Consider the following 18,573-nt stretch of genomic DNA (forward strand, 5'->3'; position numbering starts at 1 on the left):
AAGCGCTTACAAGGGCCAAATGGGACAAAATGCAATGAATAAATCTTAAAAAATAATTACTGATGTGTTATTAATTCATTAAATCCTGAAATAATCAATTAAATCGTGAAATATTTAAATCGTCAAATAGTTAAATCAATAATTAATTAGATGATTAAATAAATTGACACATTTAATAACACTTATTTAATTTCAATTATAATTAATACATGGCCCATTTAAGTAACTGTATATTTTTTTAATTGTGTCCTATTTGGCCCTTCTTTTGAGGCTCGCACAAAGTTTGCATGCTATCATCTCCAATGGAAAACGCAATCTAAGGGGGTAAAATACAGAATCATATTTTTTCCATGGCAAGTAAACAAATACTGTATGTGATTTTATAAAACTTACAGTATATGCCTAAACCTAACTTTATAAAAGTCCCTGAACATAAAATAACTCACTGAAAAAATACCTATAATGGCTCATAAAGGGTTACAATATGAAGACAAAGTGTTACTAGAAGGTGAAAATGAATTGTGGGCTGCTGCACCAGAGCATTGTGTTCACAGTCAATGGTGGGAAAAAGGCACAGCTTCCAAAGACTTAATCATATAATATACTGCTGCTAGTAATTGAGCTTACTGCTGTCGGGGGAACAACATTTGAGAAAGATTGCGCTCCTTTCCTTAACTGCGTCTCTGCTTTCCTTCCGCCATGGACACATTTTGCAAAAAAGACTGAAACAAGGGTTGCACTGCAAGGTGTGCTCCACTTTTGGCATGCAGCCCAATATCTAAAGAGCACCAGCTGGAAGTGGCACAAGAACGCACACACACACACACACACACACACACACTTTCATACAACAATCCCCAAGTTCCTAAGAGTCACCGCTTATTGAGAGCACATGTGTCAGGCGTGTTTTCATAACCGCAAATCATCACGCTGCCCTCCCCCTTCTATGTCATTCTGTGGCCAAACACTGTGATCCCATTCATACAAGTCAGAAAGCAAGTCCTTCTAGTACATCACATTTTTCGATACGGTACAGACACAATCTGATTTCCCAAGTAAAACGCATTACTGTTTACTTGAAAACTGTATTCATTGGGGAATTACCTGCCAGCAGCATTTTGTGTTTCATTTGAAAAATCATTAAAGCTGTTTACATAGAAGCTAGGCACTTTTGTTTTGCATTTTGTTTCTTCACTGTAATGAAAATGAACAGTTTTGGTGTACGGCCAAATATTGTGTGTAACAAACTAGGCAGATGGCCTGCGAAACATTCCGCAGAATCAAGTGCCCAAACAAAAGAACCCCATGTGCTAGTGACTTTCAGTCTCTACGGATGGGAATCTTTCAACTCACAATTAATTTTGATTCTGATTCTTGAGGTGACGATTCCATTCAGAATTAATTCAAAATTATTCCCGCAATATGGTATTTAGGAGATAAATTATAATAAAACCTTTCCTTTTCAAAACAGGTTACAAAAGCTCCTCTTGGCTCCCGGCGTATACTGTATGGCTTTTTAAAAATCGATTCTTGAAGATTTTGAATCGATTCAGGAACGTAATAAATATGATTCAGATTTTCTCCTCTGCTCCCCCCTATCCCCTGTGGAAGGGGAGACACACAGATCCGGTGGCCATGGATGGGGTGCTGGCTGTCCGGGGTCGGGACCCGGGGTGGACCGCTCGCCTGTATATCGGTTGGGAACATCTCTGCGCTGCTGACCCGTCTCCGCTCGGGATGGTTTCCCGCAGACCCCACTGTGGACTGGACTCTTACTGTTATGCTGGATCCACTATGGACTGGACTCTCACAATATTATGTTAGACCCACTCGACATCCATTGCATTCGGTCTCCCTAAAGGGGGGGGGGGGGGGGGGGGGGGGGGGGGGGGGGGGGGGGTTACCCACATATGCGGTCCTCTCCAAGGTTTCTCATAGTCATTCACATCGACGTCCCACTGGGGTGAGTTTTTCCTTGCCCTTATGTGGGCTATACCGAGGATGTCGTTGTGGCTTGTGCAGCCCTTTGAGACACTTGTGATTTAGGGCTATATAAATAAACATTGATTGATTGATTGATCGATCTAAATTTATTGTGGTTTTGGCACACCATCAGTCTCTGTACTATTTCAATTGGGTATGGATGCTAAATAAGCTACTACTGGGCCAAAGAAAGTTGTAAGTTGCAACACTAATAAAGAAGGTGAGAAACGATATTGAATTAAAAAAAAAAGAAGAAGCTTGTAGCAAAGCACAAAGGGGGCATCTATGTGACTTTCCCCTCCCATCTTCCATCTCAGCTCATTGCCAATAAGAGTCTCTATTTAAGGTAAAAGTGATGTAAAATTATTCATTTAAGTAATGTAGGTATTTCACCTTGTTTTCTGGATATAAAACTACAATTATATTCTACACCAATGTGTTTTGTGCTATTTGGGGGTATCTGTAGTAGATTCATTGGATTTGCATTAGGTATGGGCAATACAGCATAAAATCTATATCGCTATATATATTGCAGCCTTCTGTGATAACGAAATATCACGATATATTACTTAGCATATGAATGATAGAAGCATTTCAAAACAGGTTACAAAGGCTTCTAATTTAGCTGCTGACATTATGTTAATATCTGGTTAGTTTCTGTTGTAATATGGTTCCATGTAAACTTCTATTAAAATGTAATAAACACGTATTCTTCTGTTTGGATACTTTACATTAGTTTTGGATTATACTATACATTTGGGAATGGATCCTCTCAGTAAGCTGTGGAGTCCCCCAAGGCAGTATATTAGGGCCTTTACTGTTCCTAATATACATAAACGACATGTCATCAGCATGCGACTGTGAATTGTTTTTGTTTGCGGATGACTCGGCCCTGCTGGTATCCGGCAAGGACAAGTGACAGGTGGAGAAAATCCTCAGTGCTGAACTCTGTAGAATTTGCACCTGGCTCGCTGACAACAAGCTATCCATACACTTGGGTAAAACGGAATCCATCCTATTTGGGTCCCACATCAACCTTAAGAAAGTCAATGACTTCACTATAAAAGTGGGTGACATTGTTATCACCAGGAAAAATGAGGTCACCTACCTAGGTTCCATTCTAGAGGCTAATCTTTCCTGTGATAAAATGGCAACCAAGGTAATCAAAAAGGTCAACCAACGAACAAGATTTCTCTATAGAATCTCCTCTCTGGTCAACAAAAGCACCATGAAGATTCTAGCGGGAACTCTCATTCAACCCTTTTTTGATTACGCTTGCACCTCCTGGTACCCTAGCACCTCCAAAACCCTCAAATCTAGACCCCAAACATTCCAGAATAAGCTAGTCAGATTACTTCTAGACCTCCACCCCAGATCACACCTCACTCCTACCCACTTCTCCAAAGTAGGCTGGCTCAGGGTGGAGGACAGAGTAAAACAACTTGCACTGAGCCTAGTCTAAAATCCGCTACACATCTCCCTGATACCGAAGTACATGTCAAACTACTTCCTTAACGTAAATGACCGCCATAACCACAACACCAGGGGGAGCTCCACTAACCACGTTAAACCCAGATTCCGATCTAACAAAGGTCTTAACTCATTCTCTTTCTATGCCACATCAATATGGAATGCACTCCCAACAGGTATAAAAGAAAGGGCATCTCTATCCTCCTTCAAAACCGCACTGATGATGCAATTGTTGATGACTGAAGTATTGATACCAACCAAACCTAAACCCCACGCCCCCCTCCATATCCCACACCCCTGATTGTAAATAATGTAAATAATTAAATGTATATACTCTGATGATTATCTTGTGTGATGACTGTATTATGAAAATAGTATATATCTGTATCATGAATCAATTTGGGGGACCCGACTTAGACAAGTTGAAAAACGTATTCGGGTGTTACCATTTAGTGGTCCATTGTGCGGAATATGTACTTCACTGTGCAATCTACTAATAAAAGTTTCAATCAATCAATCAATCCAATACCAAGTAGTTTCAGAGGCAGTAACGGCCATACCAATGTTTATACTTCCAATTTTCAAGATCATTTAAAGATTACATTTTGATCAAAATTATAAATCATCCTGCTAATACAGGATGACGGTGTAACAATATCAATTAAATATTAAAATAATTTCCCAATATTGGCTCTTTATTTGTGAATCCTCTGTTTTTTGCAGTTAAAGTCCTCCTGTGTCCAGGAACGTATTTCCTGAGTTTGTAAACAATAACAAAAATGATCACAGATTTTGTGATAAACAAATATCCATCTAATCACTGCGGCATCGACCAAATACGGATACTATACTTGGTATTATTACTGTAGCGGTTTGTATTAATCTGCCCACCTCTGTTTATATTCAAAAGCTCTAGCTTTTGAATGGTTTATTGCATCCTTCTATGGTGTGTAGTGTAGCATGTTAAGCTAGTCCTCGTCCTCCAGTGATAATGTTACCTGTAAGGAATTTTGTTTATTTTCCACCATGGAGGCGAAGGTTTGCCGATTTAAAAGCGGCTTTGCACTATGGAGGGACAATAGCTCAGAGTGAGGACACTACAGTGCCTTGAGGATGCAGTCGTTTTCTCGTCCTTGTCAGACTTGCGGGAAACAGCTAGAATGTGTCATGCATTATCATGATATAATAAATCTAAATTTATATAATTTATATTGTCTATATAGCACAACCCTAATTTGCATAATTTCTAATGGGGAAAACTGCTTCTAATAGTGTATGATTCGTTCTCTGTCGGAACTTATTACTAGCAAAAACTGAGGTACCAATGTATTTTGAATACATTTTCAGAATCCTACTGCTTCCATCTCAGATGTTCCATTTAGATAACAATTACAATGGATTACACTCAGATTTTTCCATTCTGAGAGGCTTCATCCTGCTCATAATCCTATTGAGATCATCCGTTTTAAAATGCATCGCCAATCCTTGCTGGAGACGTTAAGAGACTGTTGTCACGATTTTACTATCCACACCATAAGCAATGTCGTTAGCGGCTATTTAAAAAATATTTTTAAGTATTGCTTTATAGTACACCGTGTCCATCACAATCATTTTTACATGGTTGTATTATTTGTGTGCATGTTAAATTGAGTCAATGTTTGCTTGTGCTCACAGACGACAGCGTTGAGTGCAAAGGGTATATCCCCCATCTTCTCCTTGATTCAAAGAGGAGAGACAAGCAGGCAGGAAGGAAACAGCAGTGAGAGAGATAAAGCAGTCAGCTCTAGTGCGTCTGTTTTTGGTGCTGCTGTTGGCACCATCGCTATCAGCAACCGGAAGGATCCCTCTTCAACATCCACGGCACCTCCACCCCTCCGCGGTCCTTCAAAAAACAGCTTTCTTTCTCACTGATAGGCCTGGTCTCTGATGTGTCCTCTTTGCAGGAATGCACTTAAATGCGTGCTCTTTTGTCCACCACAGTGAGGGCGGTAAACTATAACACTTTGGTGCACTGTGGATGTTTTAAATTGCTTTACAAATAGTTGAATTAGAATCCATCCTCACATTTCAGCAAGCATTTTTTTAGGGATTTATCCGCCATTTAACGACGTTCCCTTGGCGTTAAATGGCGGACAATATTTATTTTTATTAAATACAATTAAATTATGGGTCGCCATACAGTGTGGCACCACTTCCCTAAGCTAATAATATTCACCTCCATTACGGCAAATAAACAGCTTTTCTTCGTATCTTAAATAGGGCTGCAACGATTAGTCAACATTGTCGACAAATGTCGACAATAAACTTTGTCGCTGACAATTATATTTGTTGACAATAGTCGCGACGTCATCACACGTTTTTTTCGGGCCACTCACTTGCAAAAACATCGGCAGTGATAACATGCCAAGTTTGAGGATATTTCCTCTTATTCTTGTTGAAAACATGAATACCTTGCTCATTTTGCAAAGCGGACCTTGTTTTTAAGGCAGTACACATCTGTGATACGCGAGCATTTAAAGTGGAGTTAAGATGTCGGACATTTGGAGGGAGGATGCGGTCTCAACCCCGGTAAGACTACTGTAGCTTCTACCTTGTTTGCTAGCGAACAAGAGTGAGACGAAGTTGTGTGAAGAATAACAACTAACTATAATTTCAGCCAAAGTCAGCCAGCAAAAACCTCGACATCAATTCAAGTACTATTTAAAGCAACAAATGCAAAACGCGCATGCACACACACACACACACACACACACACACACACACACACACACACACACACACACACACACACACACACACACACACACACACACACACACACACACACACACACACAGAGAGACCACTGCGAAAGTATCTTAAGATTAAACATACAATCGATTAAATATCCAATATTTTACGAATTGATCAAAAATATAATTCTACACAAATAGTCTACATCAGTGGTCCCTAACCACCAGTCCGGGGACCGGTACCGGTCCGTGACGCATTTTCTACTGGGCCGCAGGGAAACATTAAATCATTTATAAACGACTGCATTTTCTCCAACTTAACTTTCGCCTGTCCCACTAGACACACCAATAAGCTTCTTTACAGATGTACAATAAAACTGATAGGAAGTTGTCATTTGTTATATTTGTCATAACTTTGTGACATGATACAACGCACATCAATGAACATATCAAATATAAATGTGACAGATTGTAGCCAAAGGCTGATTTCCATCTGCATTTCATTGAAAAGAAACAAGCCCAGGGCTCCAACTAATTCAGCGTTATAGTGAGTTGTATTTTTCATGCCCTTATTTTTGCAGTATTTATCTGACACAAGTGGAAAGCCGGTCCCTGAAAATAATGCCTACATTAAACCGGTCCGTGGTGCAAAAAAGGTTGGGGACCACTGGTCTAGAGTGTTAAAGCTGCCAGGAGTTAATCAATAGTCAATATACCAGTGTGCAACTTCGTAAACATCACAAAATGCTTTTCTTTTTGAGAAAGTTAAGATTTTGTGTTCTGTTGTTTTGATTGCTGCTATTTTAAGAGTTTTTTTAATACATAAACAATTTTGTTTATTAGCACTTTGCCTTTCCTTTCTTTTAAATAGACAACATTTAGTTGGTCATTTTTAATTTTTGTAACAGCTGAATGAGGAGCAGCACATGCTTAAAATGTATTTAGAAGTCGATGGAAAAACTATAGCCATTAAATGTGTACGTTTTATTATCAAATTAGTCGACTAATCGTTAAGATAATTGTTGGCTAATCGTCTATGAAAATAAGCCCTAATCTTAAATATCAATATTAAGTACTGGAAGATGAGGTTAAACATGTTACACACCGAGAGCAAATAAGGAGCAGGCATGCTAATAGCTAAGCGAACCGCTAAGATAGCTTTAAACAACACCAAGAAACAAGTGCTTAGAAAACTTTAAGTCGAGATGGAACCGCGTTTAACAAGAAGATTAAGAGTTTAGAAAGAGTTTGTGTGAATAGATTTATATGAATATTACATCATATTAGATTTATTATCCACAGAAAATGATTCACTTGGTCATTATTGTCCAAATATCTGTCAACAGATGTGAAGATAATTGTGTCCCACCTAGAGTCAAGGATGGTGGTGGTTGCATCATAGCTGCACAAGCGCTGCTACCAATAGTGAGCGGCGGTTCACTGATTAGAAACATGAATTCAACGTGTAATGTGACATTTTAAAAGGAAGGAAGGAAGGAGGTGCGCAATCATCATGGACGAGTGGAAGAGGATTCAAGTAGCAATCTGTGCAGCTCTGGTGAATTCCAGGATTAAGCAGTGCACGTTAAGAACGGTGCTCACACTAAATATTCACACCAAGGACACAGTTTAACTGTGAGCTGCACTGATTTGTGTTGCCAGTTATTTCAGTGAATAGTAAATCTATACTGCTATATATTCTGTGTAATAGCCACTCTAAAGTATATCAATGCATGCACTGTAGTATTGTATTGTGGCTCTAGTGTTCAAAATGATTACTGTCATTATCATTTATAGTAGCAGTACCTGGGTGGGTTGTAGCTACTGTATGTAGTTTTTGGGACCCTCCATTGGAGACCACACTGCACCTAAGAACTACAGACTGTAGTACATAGTGTGAAACCGGACACACAGAGGTATTCTACTTTGCTGCTGGTGCTGCTGGCATCCCTAGCCACATCAAAGTCAAAATCCCCCTCTACCATGAGGGTAATGCGATTAAAGTTTGATGTGGATTAGCAATTTCCGGACAACTCCAGACTAAATGGCCGGAAGCATTCATTAAAAAAAAAAAAAAAAAAAAAAGGAGCGGGCCTTCAATCTGGCGACTTTGAAATCAAGTAAGAATTGTCAGTTGCTCTGCAGATGGTAATCTCACTAATAGTTGACTATATGATGAGCTGACACCAAGGATAGGAAAGTTTTTTTTAAATATACAATTACACAGGACCAACGTGAACTATCGAAATCAAGCCAGTTGTTCTTAATTAACGTCCACACTCTGCTTGTACAGACTGTATAAATAATCCATAGAAAATACATAGCCAAATTAGAAAAAAAGGGACAAAGGGGCTTTAAGAAGGTGTGGTATATATGTACTGACGATAAATGCTTCTAATTTTTTTTTTTTTTAAACCTGATCATTTTGACGAAATGTAAAACTCAAATATTTTATTCATTAATATTTTTAGTGGTGTTCTTTTTTTCTAAATAAAATAACTTATAGGCTCCATTTGCCCGTGACCCCGAGAGGGACAAGCAATAGAAAATGGATGGATGGATGATTCCTACTTGCCTTAACTTAACACCCCCGCCAGGACATTATGTCATCGTTAGTTTGCAAAATAACTCAAAAGGTTGTCTTAAATCTTTCAGGAAATGTCCAAAATGGGATAAGGTACACTGTGGGCCAATGCAGATCATTTCTACGACATTACCTTAAGTTTACGTTACAGTCCTTAACTTATCAGTCAGTCTGTTTATTTCGAACATGCATACAACACAATTACAATGTAGTTCCAATTTTTTCATTACAGCATGTCCGAAAAGGAGGACTCTGAGAAACTGTGTGTGTGTGTGTGTGTGTGTGTGTGTGTGTGTGTGTGTGTGTGTGTGTGTGTGTGTGTGTGTGTGTGTGTGTGAGTGTGTGTGTGTGTGTGTGTGTGTGTGTGTGTGCTAGCAGCACAGCCTCCACTCAGAGACAAAAGTTGATTTTATTCTGCTATAGATACAGTAGGTAAGGTTGTATTTTCGCCTCATTCCTGTGAGAATCCTGCGTGGGACTGAAGCATTAAGGAGTAGGACTACCCGGGACTATCTGCAGTGTGCATAAACAACCCCCAGGTAGCATCTGAGAGCATATAATGCTGTATCATCTCTTTCTCTTTATCAGGGCTTATAAAGTCGGTGGTGCATTCTTCACTCACGCTTAAATTGAAGAATGAGGCAAAAATACAACTTTACCTACTGTAGCTCCAAAAGTTATGGAAGAATATTGATGAAACTTTCATGAAATGTCAGAAATGGGATAAGGAACTAGTGATTACATTTTGGGGCCGATCCGGATCTAGGACTTTTTTTTTTTTTCTTTTTTTTTTTACAGTTGGGAGATAGGGCTTGGCAAGGGTCTGAGCTCTCAAACTGCTTTTCAAGTAGTTGCCTAATTGCTATCTTTTCTCTGGAATGACTTTTTTTTTTCTCCTCTCTGAGCTGCCACCTTACCGTGGTAGAGGAGTTTGCGTGTCCCAATGATCCTAGGAGCTATGTTGTCCGGGGGCTTCCATGCCCCCTGGTAGGGTCTCCCAAGACAAACAGGTCCTAGGTGAGGGATCGGACAAAGAGCAGCTCGAAGACTTCTATGGAAATGCAAGAACCGAGACTCAGATTTCCCTCGCCCGGACGCGGGTCACTGGGGCCCCCCTCCGGAGCCAGGCCCGGAGTTGGGGCACGATGGCGAGCGCCTGGTGGCCGGGCCTGTCCCCATGGGGCCCGGCCGGGCACAGCCCGAAGAGGCAACGTGGGTCCCCCCTCCAATGGGCTCACCACCCATAGCAGGGGCCATAGAGGTCGGGTGCAATGTGAGCTGGGCGGCAGCCGAAGGCAGGGCACTTGGCGGTCCGATCCTCGGCTACAGAAGCTAGCTCTTGGGACGTGGAACGTCACCTCGCTGGGGGGGAAGGAGCCTGAGCTAGTGCGAGAGGTAGAGAAGTTCCGGTTGGATATAGTCGGACTCACCTCAACGCACAGCAAGGGCTCCGGAACCAGTTCTCTCGAGAGGGGCTGGACTCTCTTCCACTCTGGCGTTGCCAGCAGTGAGAGGCGACGGGCTGGGGTGGCAATTCTTGTTTCCCCCCGGCTCAGAGCCTGCACGTTGGAGTTCAACCCGGTGGACGAGAGGGTAGCTTCCCTCCGCCTTCGGGTGGGGGGACGGGTCCTGACTGTTGTTTGCGCTTACGCGCCAAACAGCAGCTCAGAGTACCCACCATTTTGGATTCACTCGAGGGAGTACTTGAGGGTGCTCCCCCGGGTGATTCCCTTGTTCTACTGGGGGACTTCAACGCTCATATTGGCAACGACAGTGAAACCTGGAGAGGCGTGATTGGGAAGAATGGCCGCCCGGATCTGAACCCGAGTGGTGTTTTGTTATTGGACTTTTGTGCCCGTCACGGATTGTCCATAACGAACACCATGTTCAAGCATAAGGGTGTCCATATGTGCACTTGGCACCAGGACACCCTAGGCCGCAGTTCTATGATCGACTTTGTAGTTGTGTCATCGGATTTGCGGCCTCATGTTTTGGACACTCGGGTGAAGAGAGGGGCGGAGCTTTCTACCGATCACCACCTGGTGGTGAGTTGGCTGCGATGGTGGGGGAGAATGCCGGACAGACCTGGCAGGCCCAAACGCATTGTGAGGGTTTGCTGGGAACGTCTGGCAGAGTCTCCTGTCAGAGAGAGTTTCAATTCCCACCTCCGGAAGAACTTTGAACATGTCACGAGGGAGATGCTGGACATTGAGTCCGAGTGGACCATGTTCCGCACCTCTATTGTCGAGGCGGCTGATTGGAGCTGTGGCCGCAAGGTAGTTGGTGCCTGTCGTGGCGGTAATCCTAGAACCCGTTGGTGGACACCGGCGGTGAGGGATGCCGTCAAGCTGAAGGAGTCCTATCGGGTTCTTTTGGCTCATGGGACTCCTGAGGCAGCGGACAGGTACCGACAGGCCAAGCGGTGTGCGGCTTCAGCGGTCGCGGAGGCAAAAACTCGGACATGGGAGGAGTTTGGGGAAGCCATGGAAAACGACTTCCGGACGGCTTCGAAGCGATTCTGGACCACCATCCGCCGCCTCAGGAAGGGGAAGCAGTGCACTACCAACACCGTGTATGGTGCGGATGGTGTTCTGCTGACCTCGACTGCGGAAGTTGTGGATCGGTGGAGGGAATACTTCGAAGACCTCCTCAATCCCACCAACACGTCTTCCTATGAGGAAGCAGTGCCTGGGGAATCTGTGGTGGGCTCTCCTATTTCTGGAGCTGAGGTTGCTGAGGTAGTTAAAAAGCTCCTCGGTGGCAAGGCCCCGGGGGTGGATGAGATCCGCCCGGAGTTCCTTAAGGCTCTGGATGCTATGGGGCTGTCTTGGTTGACAAGACTCTGCAGCATCGCGTGGACATCAGGGGCAGTACCTTTGGATTGGCAGACCGGGGTGGTGGTTCCTCTCTTTAAAAAGGGGACCCGGAGGGTGTGTTCTAACTATCGTGGGATCACACTCCTCAGCCTTCCCGGTAAGGTCTATTCAGGTGTACTGGAGAGGAGGCTACGCCGGATAGTCGAACCTCGGATTCAGGAGGAACAGTGTGGTTTTCGTCCTGGTCGTGGAACTGTGGACCAGCTCTATACTCTCGGCAGGGTCCTTGAGGGTGCATGGGAGTTTGCCCAACCAGTCTACATGTGCTTTGTGGACTTGGAGAAGGCATTCGACCGTGTCCCTCGGGAAGTCAAGTGCTCAGAGAATATGGGGTTTCGGACTGTCTGATTGTGGCGGTCCGCTCCCTGTATGATCAGTGTCAGAGCTTGGTTCGCATTGCCGGCAGTAAGTCGGACACGTTTTCGGTGAGGGTTGGACTCCGCCAAGGCTGCCCTTTGTCACCGATTCTGTTCATAACTTTTATGGACAGAGTTTCTAGGCGCAGTCAAGGCGTTGAGGGGATTCGGTTTGGTGGCTGCAGGATTAGGTCTCTGCTTTTTGCAGATTATGTGGTCCTGATGGCTTCATCTAGCCAGGATCTTCAGCTCTCAGTGGATCGTGAGATCGACAGGCGGATCGGTGCGGCGTCTTCAGTAATGCGGACGCTGTATCGATCCGTTGTGGTGAAGAAGGAGCTGAGCCGGAAGGCAAAGCTCTCAATTTACCGGTCGATCTACGTTCCCATCCTCACCTATGGTCATGAGCTTTGGGTTATGACCGAAAGGACAAGATCACGGGTACAAGCGGCCGAAATGAGTTTCCTCCGCCGGGTGGCGGGGCTCTCCCTTAGAGATAGGGTGAGAAGCTCTGTCATCCGGGGAGAGCTCAAAGTAAAGCCGCTGCTCCTCCACATCGAGAGGAGCCAGATGAGGTGGTTCGGGCATCTAGTCAGGATGCCACCCGAGCGCCTCCCTAGGGAGTTGTTTAGGGCACGTCCGACCGGTAGGAGGCCACGAGGAAGACCCAGGACACGTTGGGAAGACTATGTCTCCCGGCTGGCCTGGGAACGCCTCGGGATCCCCCGGGAGGAGCTGGACGAAGTGGCTGGGGAGAGGGAAGTCTGGGCGTCCCTGCTTAGGCTGCTGCCCCCGCGACCCGACCTCTGATAAGCGGAAGAAGATGGATGGATGGATGGATGGACTTTCTTTTTCCGCTTTTACATGAGCAAGAAATGTTATCAAAGTAAGAGGTTATAGCGCCTCCTGTTGCTTTGGAATATACTTGACAGCCTGCAACTGCATTTCCATGGGGACAAGTGGATTTATTTGTTAACAGGAAAATGTTTTTATCAATTCCGTGCTTCTCGCACTTCCTGTCCTTTCAAAGTTCAAAAACAAGTGCTGGTTTTGAAGAGACATGCGATCACTGGACTATGTCACGTCATTTCAAAAACACACAGCACATGTTCCGACTAGCCTGAAGTTACGTCAGCTTTGGATGGAGAATCTTCACGTGGCTTCTTCTCTGGCAAACATTGAAAAAAAAGAGTATGAGCGGGTAGGTCAGCTAGTGTCACACGACGAGGACAGTGCAGCAGACCTCAAGTAACACCCTCATTTTTGCCTTGAGCTATTATTGTTCATTTTGAGTTCCTTTTCCGCTGGTTGGAATCACTGAAATAGCTGCAGGAATCAGGCATGGTGGTTTTTTATTCCAGCGAGCAAGCGGCGGGACACTACCACCAGACTACAGTGACGCAACCTTCTCATTTCCTCCTCGGCGAAGCGAAGGGGCCCCAAGAGATGAAGCCGCAAGCCGGGCCCGGCCAATCACTAGCCAGAAAGCTGTCGGATCCTTGTGGTCACCGTCAAGCCACATCAGAGTGAGGCCGACAATTTTTTATTTATTTTTTTAAAATCAGGGATTCCCTCTAGCTGCTGCCATCTGTGCCCGACCCAAAAACGGTAACAACTATTAAAAAGGAATGATCATAAGGAAATGCTGGGTCTTTAAATAACAGCAGAGCATTATGTTTGATGTAAATGAGCAGAGAAGTTTGGATTGCTTTCATTTAGGGGGTAACACGTTTAAATGTATGTATTCGAACTTTTTCAGCTACCAAAAAACCCCTGCTGTGCACACGGATTGAAAAATTCACACTTGAAAACATTCTGAAATTTGACTCCACAAAACAGTTGCGTTTTCTGCCATTATTGGGTTCGGATAGGACTTCCCTGAAAAGTGCAGTTGAAAGGACTTGAAAATGACATTTCCCAACAAGTCTGGACCTACAAACAAAAATGTTAGAAAAAGTGCAATTTTCCGACATTTTTGGGTCCTGCTGGGGCCCCCAATGAGGGTTTGCGAGATTTGCTCTACCTGCTGAACATGAAAAGTGCAGTTGGTGTGATAGAGTTGCACAATATAGACGATATATAATATAAAATATATATTTGGCCGACAGAGTATTTAACACTATCGTTATTCCATGTAAATGTATGTTGACACATTCTAGCTGTGTCCCACAAATCTGAAAGCTAGAGGCTAATGTACCTCCTAAGTGCAATGTCACTCCTAATTAGTCACAAATCGTCAGCTCCTTGACAGCAAATACATTATTTCAAGTAACATTATCACTGAAGGACAAGGAATAGCTTAACATGCTACACTACACATCCTAAGAGAACACAATAAGCCATGCTAACCGCTAAGCTAGAGCTCTTCAACGTAAAAAGGGGTGGGCGGATCGATAGAAATAGTCAACAGTCAATAATACCAATTAAAGTATTAGTATATAGTCAACACTACAGTGATTAGATCTATATTATATTATCAGAGTAAAACAAAATAGTTATCGTTTATAAACATAGGAATTATGTCCCTGTACATAAGACTTTATCCAAAGAATTTCATCTGAGCCAATAACTAGTTTTTGCTTTTGTTTAGTTATTGTGCAGGTGAAATAGGGGTTAGTGAGTATGTGCTTCACAATAAGAAGGTCCTGGGTTCGATCCCCGGGCTGGGGGTCTTTCTGTGTGGAGTTTGCATGTTCTCCCCATGTCTGCGTGGGCTTCCTCCCACCTCCAAAAGACATGCTCCTGGGGATAAGTTGATTGGCAACGCTAAAATTGGCCCTAGTGTGTGAATGTTGTCTATCAATGAGATGGCGACTTGTCCAGGGTGTACGCCACCTTCCGCCCGAGTGCAGCTGTGATAGGTTGCAGCCACCCCCGCAACTCAGAGGAACAAGCGGTAGAAAATGGATGGACAGACGAATAGTTATTGTATTGTATGTAATCAAAGGAAATTTAAATATTTAATTGATATTGTTACAAGGCCATCCTGTGTTTGTCTGATTATAATTAAGATCAAAAATGTAATAATTCAATGATGTTGAAAATGTGATGCATCAATATCAGCATTGAAAAGACCAAGACTGCCAGTGTAAGTTGGTATGGATCGATACCCAAATTTGTAGTATCGCCCAAAACTTATGTAAAGTATCCAAACAACAGAAGAATATGTGTTTATTACATTCTAACAGAACTGTAGATAGAAACACGTTACAACAGAAAGTAACCAGATATTAAAAGTAAATTAGCAAGTACCGGTAGTTTAATAATAATTTAGAGAAAACAATACAACTGGAAATGACGCAATTTGTTACTACCGTACATACGTCAGCAGCCACTTTGGGAGCCTTTGTAACTAGGGATGCACAATTTTGTTTCCCCAAGTCGATACTGATAACTTTCTGCTTCTTAAGACCAATACCCGATAACTAATTTATATGTATTTTTTCAAATGTAGATGTGACTGTAGTTTGTGCACTCCTGGAAGTAAGAAACAGTCAAACAATGGTGGATTTGACAAATAGATTTGTCCTAACCAAATATGACACCACAACTATGGTAGAGCTAATATCACACCCATAAATTAGTGACCATGTCATGAATAGGAACGGGTATTGTTACACTTTAACCGATACTAGTACCAAAGTGGTACTTTAAAAACGGTGACAGTGCCCGTTGGAACAGCGCCAAATCTGGTACTTAAAAGTCTGAAAACATGCAAATTTTAGTAAGAAACAAACCCCAAAGCATCTTATTTTTAAGAAATTGTGTGACTGACATTCATGTTAAACTGACTAGCAATTTAAACACTTCAGTGATAAATTAAATGATAATACATTCAAAATTAGAAATAAAATCTACAAATATTGCAGAAACACAGAACAAAGAAAGTGTAAAAAAAAATGGTTTGAATTGTTTATATTATTTGTATGCCAAATAATATATCATGATCTAGTACATCATTATCGCAGGAAGCGGCAATATATATAGCGATATACATTTTGGACCATAATGCCCATTCCTATTAAGCGACTTAAAAATACAGAGACACTGAGCAGCAAAATGTTTAAGTGCAATTTTCTGCTATTCTTGGGTCATGACGGGACCCCGGATGAGGTTGTGAAGAGATTGCCCAACCTCGCGGACCGGACCAGTTCTCCAGAGATATTCAACCAAAACGGATGACATTAAAACAAAGCAGGCTTTGCTCCACATCTTAAAACAAAGCCAAATATCAGTCAGCTACAGATGTGGGAGCTGAACGTATAAAGTAGTGTTAACAATACATGAGTTTCTTATTAAAACTGCTGAATTAAAGACTTTCCCAGCAATAAGTGTTGGTTGTGATGTAGTTGCAAATGAATGACAAGTGCTTCTGTAGAATGGGAATTAACAGAAGGACAGACGAGGGCACGCCAGAATGCTCCCCTGTCAAATTATAGGCCTGGTGCCGATAAGCCCTTCATGTTTACACTCTAAATCCAGTGCTGCCAGTAAAATTATAGTACAACTGTTATATTTATACACACCCTGCTCATATTTTAAGTACTCTCGTAAGATGTCAGCCGTATGAGAGATGCTGTAACAGCTTAACAGGAGCCGACGCAGTCACAGCAGATAATTTTACAAAAATACCTACAAAATGTTTATGAAAAAATTGGGCCACATAAATAAGATGCAAGCTCTTGTTTGGCCTTGCAGTAGAATGCTGGCAATCGGCAGCTTCCTCTTCTACTTATCAAGAGGTCACGGTCGGCGACAAGCAAACAGACAAGACGGGACAGAGGTGATAAAGCAACCCAGCTGAAAAATACACACAATGTGGACTTCCTGGCAATTGTATACTAGGGCAACAATGGCACCGCCTGTGAGAAGAAGAACACAGCTTTTGAAGTCTTCAGCTATGATTATAATAGTAATCAGAAATAGCGTAGTGTGAATGTGAATGGTTGTCTATTTGTGTTGGCCCTGCGATTAAGTGGCGACCTGTCCAGGGTGTACCCTGCCTTCTGCCCAAGTGCAGCTGAAATAGGCTACCGCTATGCTTATGATCTCTACATTTCGTGTTGTACTTATTGTATGACTGGCACACATAAATATGCTTAAATAATATGTATTCCTATTCTAACTTCATGTGTGATTACCGGTAATAAACTCAGTTTAAATTCACAAGTTTTGTTGTAAATAAGGCTATATGTACAGAATAAACCACGTTAATACATCAGTGAGGAAAATTAGTAAATTACATCAATAACATCCTGTAATTAATTTTGATATTTATTTCATCTTCTGATAGTTTAAACCTTTTAAAACTCTGCCAGACTCAATTCCAACTGTTTCACTGATGAACATTATCGTTCGGCTTTTTTTTTTTTAAAATTATGATGAGAACGGACTTTCCTGGAAAAAAATGCTAAAGCCGACTTATTTCACAGCGAAGTAAAGGACTCGTTCAGTGTCGCCTCTTTCAAGTGCACACACACGCGGCCCCTATTCCCGCTCCCTCGGATTCCTTCTCTTGCCGTCTGCCTTGTGAGGAGCAGCTCATGAGGACTTTTACGATGTTAATCAGAATCAGTTTTTATGCACTGTAAGTGGATTTTACTTTTTGAAATTTTTATTATTGTAGCAATATGGTTGGTAAAGTTAAGGATTTATGTGATTTCTGATCGTTTGTGAGCACATCAAAGAGACTTATGTGTGAGTGTGTGTGTTGGCAGAGCAGTATAAATTAAATGAGACATACCAAACCTGCGGCAGAACACCCCCATGACAGCGTTTTCCTCCATCACCCTGAGGTCGGCCAGCAGGGCCAGTTCCAGTCCTCCAGCCACGGCAAAACCACTGACTGCTGCGATCAACGGCTTAGAGAACTCCAAACGGGAGGGACCCTGCACCATAAAACCGAATTAGTACATCATAACAAAATTCAGTTTTGTGTATTTTACAATAAATGATTCTTTGTTTAATCCTTAAAAGATGCTTGAGATGTTTTATGCCATTCAGTTTATTTTAAATGAATATAAGTCAATTAAGATAATATATTCCGTTTAAAAACAGATTACTATTGTCATCTCCCTGGCAACTCTACACAAAAAGTGACACTTGTTCCTTTTGACAAAAATTACAAATCACATTGAAAATTATATTTTCGAACCAATGTTTCTAAATAGGCCCTAGTTTGCGAATGTGAGTGGTTGTCTGTGTGGGGTGGCCCTGCGTTGAGATGGCGACTTGTCCAGGGTGTAGTCTGCCTTTCGCGCGCGCGCGCACACACGCACACACGCACACACACACACACACACACACACACACACACACACACACACACACACACACACACACACACACACACACACACACACACACACACACACACACACACACACACACACACACACACACACACACACACACACACACACACACACACACACACACAAAACCAGTGACGTCGGCACACTGTAATTCGTAAAAAAAAAAAAAAAAAACAGAATACATCCATCCATCCATCCATCCATTTTCTACCGCTTGTCCCTTTCGGGGTCGCTGGGGGTGCTGGAGCCTATCTCAGC

The 18,573-nt window shown here is 42.6% G+C and overlaps 1 protein-coding gene across 2 annotated transcripts in view; it reads right to left on the reverse strand.

Moving 5' to 3' along the window:
- The window catches only part of LOC133609654 (enoyl-CoA hydratase EchA19), a 70,474-nt gene that overhangs the window by 37,853 nt on the left and 14,048 nt on the right, over positions 1 to 18,573 (reverse strand). For both annotated transcript variants that reach the window (XM_061965456.2, XM_061965455.2), the window contains exon 4: positions 17,745 to 17,889. In XM_061965456.2, coding sequence (XP_061821440.1) covers positions 17,745 to 17,889 — 145 coding nt within the window. The remainder of the gene's footprint in view (positions 1 to 17,744; positions 17,890 to 18,573) is intronic.

Source organism: Nerophis lumbriciformis, linkage group LG07 (genome assembly GCF_033978685.3).
Source record: "Nerophis lumbriciformis linkage group LG07, RoL_Nlum_v2.1, whole genome shotgun sequence".
Classification (NCBI taxonomy): Eukaryota; Metazoa; Chordata; class Actinopteri; order Syngnathiformes; family Syngnathidae; genus Nerophis; species Nerophis lumbriciformis.